Here is a 9415-nt window from a genome sequence, read left to right as displayed (position 1 = left end):
GCATGGGGCAACGGGAGCTGGTGCCGACCGGATGCCGGGGTCAGCCTGGAGCGGAACTCAGCAGAGGGAGGGAATCACTGCTGGGACAGGATGAGGGGAGGGGGCACCCCGAGGGGGTGGGCAGGGCACGTTAATGGGGGAGAGTTCAGAGTGAGGTCATGGCCCAGTTCTTCCAGAACCCTGGCTGCTCCCAGCTTCCTACCACGAATTATTTCAATTACTTGAGATAACCAGAGTGTGTTCCTATTCCTTCCAACTCAAATAAGCCTTGAACAATTAAAAGAAAAGAAAACTTATGTAACCATTGGGAAGTAACACTGGCTTAAACAAATAGGACTTATGTGTCAAACTTTCTTAAATCTCAGGGGACTTCCCTGGTGGTGCAGTGGTTAAGACTCTGCACTCCCAATGCAGGGGGCCTGGGTTTGATCCCTGGGCAGGACACCAGAACCCCACACACTGCAACTAAGAGTTTGCATGCCGCAACTAAGGAGCCCGCCTGCCACAACTAAGATCCAGCACAAATAAGTAAATAAAACATTCTTTTAAAAAAAGACTTTTTAAATCTTGAGGTAGGCGAGGAAACCAGCGGAGCGTCTTTGCGACGCTCTTGACCTTCCCTCAAGGACACGAGGTGGCTGAACAGGTGCCGTCATCTGTGCACTCAGGGCAGATGGGCGGAAGGTGGGGCCGGCTGCAGCCAAACCCTTGGTCTGGATGGAACACCTTTGCCCCGCACCTCCGCAGCTGCCTCTGCCCACATCTAATTGGCCAGAACTGGCTCACAGGTGGCCCCAGCTGCAAGGGAGCTTGGAAAGTGGCTGCAAGGGGCGGTCCATCCCCTGGCCCCCTCCCCATTTCTGGGCTCCTCTCCTCTGCTTTAGCGTGAGTTTGCTTCCAATGGCCTGGCCGCACCTGGGGCTCCTCAGTAGGCTATCCACCGGCTCCTGGAGCTGTTTTGCCTGTAGGTGCAGAGCCAGGGACGCCTGGATGACTGCCTGGGCCGGGAATATGAAAGCGCAGCCTCCCTGCCTGCAGGGAACCAACGGGGTGTGCTTCACTGGCCAGGGCTCCCCGGGAACCAGGAGGAGGCCAGGACTATGGTGCCTTGTTTGGCTTCACTTGCCCCACACCCCTATGCACCTTCACTTACTCCACTGCCCGTACACAAAGTCCCCTCTCAGGGCTGTTCCTGAGACAGCGAGGAGCGGGACTGTCACGATGGGTGAGACCAGTCATGCTCCACTGCCTGGGGCTGACGTGTACAAACGTGGGATTCTGTTAGCCGGGAAGGAGGGAAAGGCTATCAGGCTGGCAACTCACGGTGTCTGCTGGCGCAGCGCATTACAGGAAACACCAGAAAACACAAGCGGAGAACTGGCAACCCTCACACGCTGCTGGTGGGGATATAAAATGGTATAGCCACTTCGGAAAACAGTCTGGTGGTTCCTCAAAAAGTTAAACGTAGAGTAGCCATGTCACCCAGCAATTCCACTCCTAAGTACATACAGGGGAAAAATGAAAACATACAGCCCCGCAAAAAAAAAAAAAAAAAAAAAAACTTGTACACGAACACTCATAGCAGTATTATTCATAGGAGCCAAATATCTATCAACTGATAAATGGATATGTGAAATGTTGGTACATCTGTGCAATGAAATATTATTCAGCCATAAAGAATGAAGTACTGATATTTGCTACACTATGCATGAACTTTAAAAACATTATGCTAATTGAAGAAGCCAGACGCAAAAGGTCACGTATTGTATGATTGAATCTATATGAAATGTCCAGACTAGGGAAATCCAGAGACAGCAAGTTAAAGGTTGCCAGAGGTCAAGGGGGCAGGATGGGCAAATAGAGGTGACAGGTAAAGGGTACAAGGTTTCTCTCTGAGGTGATAAAAATGTTCCAACATTGATTGTGGAGATGGTTGCAGGACTCTGAATATACTTGAACTCCCAAGCTAACCTGCTAAAGGTTTCAAGCAAGGAAAATTTTCAGCAAAACCTCTAAAGCAAGTGCAACCAATTGATTAGGAGCATCGACCCTCAGACTGTTCCTGATCCGTCACTTGTATGTTCGCTTTGCCCCAATTTGCTACCCAGTTCCCTCATCCCCAGGCTCCCCCAGTAGGCGGGTCCATCCTTCTAGCTCCACTTCATAGGCAAGGCAACTGAGTACAAGGTTTATTCACACTCATTCTCATGTCTCCCCAGCACCTAAGCTTGGGGGTTTGAAGCTATCATGGGTAAGAAGCTGGGGGCTGCCAAGGGGCCCTGGGCAGAGTGAAGGGGAGCATCTGGTTTGGCCCCAAAGCGCCCATCCAACTTGGAGGCAGAAGGTGAGACACGATGGCCTCAGGAGGACCATTAGGTCTCTGAGGGGGTCCCTGCCCCTGACTTGCTGCTCTCCATGGAAAAAAAAAAAAGGCTGGGCGGGGGGTGGCAGGACTGTTTGCACTCACGGTACTTAGTGCAGCCAAGCTGAGCTGCACTGTTCAAACAGACTCCCCAGCCTCTGGACACCTGTGCTGAGGAGGGCGAGGCAGGCAGGAGGCTGGGCACAGGTCCCCGGGCGCTTCCCGCCTCTGAACCCACAGCCAGCCCCACGGCCCTGGCAGAGTCCTGGGCACGCCATGCCCCGCACCAGGCTCTGCGGCTGCTGGGGCGGCCAGGTGCTGCCCCTGCTGCTGGCCTATGTCTGCTACCTGCTGCTTGGCGCCACCATCTTCCAGCTGCTGGAGAAACAGGCGGAGGCTCAGTCCAGGGACCAGTTTCAGTTTGAGAAGCTGCGCTTCTTGGAGAACTACACCTGCCTGGACCAGCAGGCCGTGGAGCAGTTTGTGCAGGTGAAGGGAAGATGCTGGTGTGGGCCGGTGGGCAGAAGAGGGGTCTCGTTGCAGGTCCAGAGCCATCACTTATGGCTGAGGCCCTATTTTGAAGCAGAGTGTGGTGGGAACAGAGAGCCAGATGAGACCTAGTGCCGGATTCTGGCCCTAGGTCTACAACCGGATTGCTGTGTGACATTGGGCAAGTCACTTAACCTCTCTGATCCTCTTCTAGGAGAGAAGAATAACCTTATATGCTGCAGACATTTGACAGCTGATTAAAAGTGCTTTCTAAGCTGCCACTTGCTGCATAAATGTGAAACGTGTGTCAGTGCTATCAATGCTGCACACATTTCTGCCCCGCACACTCCTACAGCTTCCCCTTCCCCGACTCCGGGGCTGCTGCACCCTCTGCCCTCTCCCCAGATCACACCCCTGTGCTGACCACACTTGAGTTGGAGACACAGATAAAGGTCAGGAGCAGCCAGGCTTGATGAGCAGCAACTGGGGTGACTGAGCTACGGTGCCCCCCGGGCCTCTCTCTGGTGGCAGAGCGGGTCACCCCTGCTCGGGCCCCTCTGTACAAACTCTGGGGGCCCAGCACCCTCTCTCCCAGAAACCAGGCAAAACCAGGGTGTTGTGAGGGGAAGGTGAATGCACTGGAGACCAGGGGGTTGAGTGTTCCCACCTGCTGCAAAGGAACTAGACAGCTGCGGAATCATCACAATAGCCGTCGCGTATTGAGTGTTTACGACGTGCCCAAAACAGCAGGGAGCAGGGTCATCACGTTGGGGTCAGACCAGTCCTGATCCATCACCTGGGGCCCAGTGTTTTACATGTGTTTCCTCATAATTATAGTACCTATCTCTACCACTGTCTCCAGTTTGCAGGTGGGAACTGGGGAACAGAGAGGTCGAGTACGTTGGCCAAAGCTACATAGTTAGTGGTAAAGGCAGAATTCGCACCCAAGCCTGGCTGCTCTTCAACACAAAAATTAGCATAAGTGCAGGGGGCAGGATACCACCTAGAGCAGCAGTTCTCAAAGTGTGGTCCCAGGTGTGGACCACCTGGGAACTGGTTACAAATGCCACCAGTCACTCCCCACCGCAGACCTACTGAATCAGGAACTCAGGGGTGGGGGCAACAGGCTGTGTGTTAACAAGCCCTTCAGGTCACACTGATGCCCCCTGAAGATGGAGAACAGCTGGCCTAGGAGACGAGAAGTGGGTTGGCCTAGGAGATGAGAGAACGCTCCGGAGCTGTGAGGGGCCTGTCCAGGCGCTTTCTCCCAGGAAATGAGGCTTCCGGCCTCTGGCTGCACTTCCTTGCTCCCCAGTAGCACAGGGCTGGGACCACAGCACCCCTATCGGGGCTGGGAAGGATTCAGGAGCCTCCCAAGACCCAGGGGGTAAAAGGCAGAGGCCCTGGAGGCCCTGGACCCACCTCCACACTCAGCCCCAGGTTAGAGGCGAAACCCAGGAGCCAGAGAGCTGCGGAAGGATTCATAGCTGGGGCCTAATTAGAGACACAGGCTGGACTGCAGCCCCGAGGGAGGCGCCACAGATTAACACCCCCCAGGCCTCCCCAGAGGTCCTCAGCCCCCTTGGGAGGGACCCTCACTTGCCAGGGTATGTCTAGCTGAGAGGCAGAAGAACGCTAGGCTAAGATTCCCGAGGGGAATTCCCTGTCAGTCCAGTGGTTAGGACATGCACTTCCACTTCAGCGAGCATGGGTTCCATCCTGGACCAGGGAACCAGGGAACTAAGATCTTGCAAGCCGCGCGGCGTGGCCAAAAAAAGGAAAAAACAGAAAGATTCCCAAAGAACACAGATTACAGTTGCCCCTCGGTATCTGCACGGGACTGCTTCCTGGAGCCCCGTGGAAGCTCAAGTACCTGACAGCCAGCCCGCTGTATCCGCGGATGTGAACCTCACAGGTGTGGACCCCATGGATGTGGAGGGTCAGCTGTACTGTTCAGATGACAAGAAGGAAAAAAGCTATAAACAGTAGTAACAACAGTATTGAAGACCGACACCATGAGGAAAGAAGGCCTTGCCCAAGGTCCCGGGACTCGCGTCTGCCTTTCTAACCACGCGCGGATTCTTAGAGAAGAACGGATGGTCCACCTTGGGTGCCCCACGCCCAGTGCCCTCGCTGACATCACAGCCCCTCCTGGGCAGAATGGAGGCCCTCAGGCTGGAGTACGGGACAGCTGGGTCTAGGGCAAGTGCTTCTCCCATGTGCGAGGGTCTCTGGGGAACGGGTGTGTTCTGGAATGTTCAGTCCTGGCCTCTCTGGGTGTGTGGGAAAGAGGGGAGGCCAAAGTTCACATGGGAAGAGGCCAGTTCTGCCAAATTGACGAGAAGCAGACAGCCTGTGTCAGGACACCCAGACTGGCCTGGCCCTCAGGGGCCATCCCAGCCCGGCAGAGCACACTCACCCAGCCAGCGGGGAAACGGTTCCCACAGGAACTGGAGGCTAGAGCTTTCCCTCCCCCACTGCCTCCTTCCTGCCTTTAGGGATCTACCAGGTGGTGAGGCTGCACTGCTGCCCTGGGACAATTCACAGTGACAGGGGAGGAGGATGGAGAGCAGATGGGCGAGGGAGTCCTGCCCACCTCCGAGAGGGCTGGGCCCGGGGACAGAGGGGCTCAGGCTTGAGCCTGTGGGGTTCTGGTTCCGTAAACAGCAGCGTGCACACACATGCAACATACGGCACCCATGCACACGCCACATGTATACAACACACCATACATATACACCACCAACACACACACACCCCCAGAGGACCTTTGCCCTGGCCTCTGATGGAATTTCTCGGGCAGGCCTGGGCTGGGACTCACTAGGGGGCAGCAAAGAGCAAGGCTGTCAGCTCACCTGGAAGCTCGGAGAGCGCTGGGTTCTCTGTCCGGAATCATCCAGCCCCATGGCTTCCCCATGGGCCCGAACCTCAAGTTCCCAAGTAAGCCCTTCCAGGAACATCCAACCTGAAATTTTCCCATTGTTCTGACCACCCATGGAGTCTTACCCTCTTGGCTGTAGGTGGCATCTCCCACCTGCACCCCAGTCCGTAAGCGCCCTCCGCCTCCTTAGGCCCCTTCCCCTCCACCAGCCACACTGACAGCGCATCTCACTCGGCCCTGGCCAGTGGAGCAGGCAGTGAATTTGGACCTCAATGACCTTGGGCAAGTCAGCCACTCTGAGCTTTAGTTTCCTCTTCCGTGAAATGGGAATGTGAGTAAGAATATCACCAGGTGAGACAACACGGAAGCACCCTGCAGAGAGCCTGGCCACCAGCCAGTGCCATCAGCTCCCCTCGTCCTCCCACCCCATGCCACCCCCCCCCAACAGGTCATCATGGAAGCCTGGGTGAAGGGCGTGAACCCCAAAGGCAACTCCACCAACCCCAGCAACTGGGACTTCGGGAGCAGTTTCTTCTTTGCGGGCACGGTCGTCACCACTATAGGTAAAGGGTCAGGGTGGAGAAGGGCACCCCCAATGCCCCTGCTGAAGTTTGGGCTCCCCAAAAGCAGGTGCTGAGACTAGGATGTGGTTTATCTAGGAGACGATTCCGGGAAGCAGGACAAGTGGGAAATTGAGACAGGAAAAGGCAACGAAGTTTGCAATAATGAGCAGGGGACTGGTTAGGGCTGGGTTCACCAGTGCTGGAGACCCTCTGAGAAGCTAAGGAGAGCCCTGCCAGGGGAGAGGAAGCAGGCGTATTTATCTGCCAACTCCTGCCCCTGCTGGTTGAGGGCTGATCCCGGATGTATTAATTTACCGGTATTTTGGACCTGCCCAAAGGTCTCTCAGGTAGAGAGAAGCAGGGACTTGGGGTAGGGAGTCCTCTGCGTGTACTGTCCACCCAGCTGCAGGTGCTATCTCGGTGTTCCAAGGGGACAGGGCATATGGTCAAGCATCTGCTCTACCCCCTCAGCCAGAAAACCCACACCACCTCCCACAAGGAAACCCCAGACCCCACTAACCCCGGTCACCATATCCATTCAATTAAGTCCAGTTCCACACACCTTCCTTGAACTCAAGTGACATTCAAAGCAGATAGAGTGGAGGTAGGAGAGTATGAACTTGGATCAGACCCAAGCTTGGCTCTCAAGGAGCTTCTGAACCAATAAAGAAGGATAAGATAAGCCAAAAACAAGAGCACAGGGCAAAGTAGAATATAGATAGGAATGACACAAAGCACTGTGGGAGATCACGCCTAGTAGAGAGGAAGAGAGTGGCAGTCAGGAGGGCTTCCTAGAGGCAGTGTTTTGGGAGATGGACCTTCAAAGACAAGCAGGATTCTTACAAATAGAGATCATTCTAGAAGAGGTTGAGAAGGGTGTTCACGGGAGCAGAGGGGTTTCCCCTCACCATGCCCCGACCCCCAGTGGTGGTGGGAAACCAACCTCTGCCAGAGTCTGTCGGGGAGGCAGTTCTGAACTCTTCTTTCCCTATGTTTGCACACCCTCCTCCCACTGCAGGATACGGGAACCTGGCGCCCAGCACGGAGGCAGGCCAGGTCTTCTGTGTCTTCTACGCTCTGGTGGGCATCCCGCTTAACGTGCTCTTCCTCAACCACCTGGGCACAGGGCTGCATGCCCACCTGACCACACTGGAGAGGTGGGAGGACCAGCCCAGGCGCTCCCAGGTAGGGCCCCTCCCTCCCCACAGCCCCGCTGGGACAGAGTCTGTTGCAGGTGGAGTCCTCCAGAAGCTGACACTGAGACAAGAGTTTGGCTAGCATGGTATTAGGAGTCAACACCTATGGAAGAAAAGGACTGGGCAGAAGGAGAAATTAAATTGTGTTGCAGGCTGGACAAAGCCTTGGTCCACCCCTCGAGGAGCTCGGCAGGTGCCAGCCGCCCCAGCTGTCCCGCAGTGGGCGCTGACGTGGCCAGGACTCTGCCCTGGGCTCAGTCAGGCCCTGGGAAGGTGTGCCCTTGGGCCAGGCTGAAATACACCCTGAGGGAGCTGCCGGCTGGAGGCCACCTGCCAGTGGCTTGGCAAGGTTTTCTTTGAAGGGGGATCTATCTGGGCGGCACAGAACTCCAAAAGCAAACTCCACGCCACCCTGAACACCACCAGTGCCCACCTGTCATTGGCCCCTTGCAAAGCTAGGCATGCTAAGAAAGCAGGGGTGCAGAGGAATCTGGGACAGTTCAATGACCATCCTCCATCCCAGATCTGAGTTCCCTGGGGGCCTGTACATGTGGACCCCACACCTGCAGGAGTCTCCAACTTGACCCACCGACACAATCCCTCTGACCGAATCTTTCCCTGGCCTGGGCAAGGTAACACACACACAGATACAACCCCCATCCCAGAGGTCTGCAGGGCAGGACAGGGCAGGGACCTGGCTATGGTCCAGCCCACTTCCTAATTTGCCCCAGAACCCCACCCCCCCACCCCCCACAATTTACAATCCTGGGTCTTCCAAGTGGACTCAGAGACAGACTCCTCCCCTTCCAGCTACTGCAGACCCTGGGCCTGGCCTTGTTCCTGGCCCTGGGGACGCTGCTCGTTCTCATCTTCCCGCCGATGGTCTTCAGCCACGTGGAGGGCTGGAGCTTCAGCGAGGGCTTCTACTTCGCCTTCATCACCCTCAGCACCATCGGCTTCGGGGACTACGTCGTCGGTGAGAAAGAGGCATCCCAGATCTCGGGGTGGGGCCCGCTGGGATTCAGGGGATGGGGAGATGTCCGCAGGGGGTAATTACTGAGGACCAGAGAGCCCCTGGGTATTCAGGGGAGACAAATACTTTGCGAGGCTGCTGTGAATTCTCACAACATCCTCAGAAATTGCTGGTCTAGGACCCATCACCCTTTCCCCCAGGGACCTCCACTGCCGATCCTTGTTATTGGGAGGCTGGTGGGAGCCCTTATGGAACCTGGGGGGTGGCTGTGCCCTCGGACCTCTAGCATTTATCATGTCCCCCTTCCCGGCCAGGCACGGACCCCAGCAAGCATTACATCTCTGTGTACCGGAGCCTGGCAGCCATCTGGATCCTCCTGGGCCTGGCGTGGCTGGCACTGGTCCTCCCACTGGGCCCCCTGCTTCTGCACAGGTGCTCCCAGCTCTGGCTGCTCAGCAGAGGCCTCAAGGAAAGGGGAGCCCCCGAGACTAACGGGCTCCCTAGACCTCAGAAGATTCCCATCTCTGCATGAGGCCCCCCAGTGGCCACAGAAGCCCCTCCCAGCATCCCCAGTCACCCCACATGCCCCCTGGATTTCTTGCCACACCTCCTCCTCTGCCAACCCACTCACTTCCCAGCCAGAGCTGGTCTCGGGGGCTCTCCGGACAGAGAAAGGAGACAGGAACATCCAAGAAAGTAGCAGAAAGGAGAGGTAGAGACAGGATGGGAGACAGATGCGTGTGGCACAGGACGTGCACAGGGGTCCCAGAGCCCCCCCTCCAAAGTGACCCGAGAAAGTTGAATCTAGACATGGATCATTGTGGCCAAATCTCCATCGCCCTCCCTGCGTCCTCCACCCAGGAGACCTCATTCAGGACAGCAAACACGGGGCAACTTTGTCTGGGCCTCATTTGATACATGCACAGCGTGCTGTCAGGCCCCCACTGTGTG

At 56.2% G+C, this 9415-nt stretch overlaps 1 protein-coding gene across 1 annotated transcript; it reads left to right on the top strand.

Moving 5' to 3' along the window:
* Positions 1–2493: 2493 nt before the first annotated feature.
* On the top strand, positions 2494–9046 carry KCNK16 (potassium two pore domain channel subfamily K member 16). Its single transcript, XM_004267641.3, has 5 exons — positions 2494–2851; positions 6181–6295; positions 7314–7480; positions 8302–8467; positions 8779–9046. The coding sequence occupies exons 1-5, from the start codon at positions 2639–2641 to the stop codon at positions 8994–8996; spliced, it is 879 nt and encodes a 292-aa protein (XP_004267689.1). The 5' UTR covers positions 2494–2638; the 3' UTR covers positions 8997–9046.
* The last annotated feature ends 369 nt before the right edge of the window (positions 9047–9415 follow it).

This window comes from Orcinus orca, chromosome 10, assembly GCF_937001465.1.
Source record: "Orcinus orca chromosome 10, mOrcOrc1.1, whole genome shotgun sequence".
Taxonomy (NCBI): domain Eukaryota; kingdom Metazoa; phylum Chordata; class Mammalia; order Artiodactyla; family Delphinidae; genus Orcinus; species Orcinus orca.
This window is presented reverse-complemented; position numbering and strand designations above follow the sequence as displayed.

Excerpts from the sequence above, each read along its gene's own strand:
- KCNK16 (XM_004267641.3), top strand. The coding sequence starts at position 2,639 with ATGCCCCGCACCAGGCTCTGCGGCTGCTGGGGCGGCCAGGTGCTGCCC. Across the intron at positions 6,296-7,313 it reads CACGGTCGTCACCACTATAG|GATACGGGAACCTGGCGCCC; the intron begins GTAAAGGGTCAG and ends CTCCCACTGCAG. Across the intron at positions 8,468-8,778 it reads CTTCGGGGACTACGTCGTCG|GCACGGACCCCAGCAAGCAT; the intron begins GTGAGAAAGAGG and ends CTTCCCGGCCAG.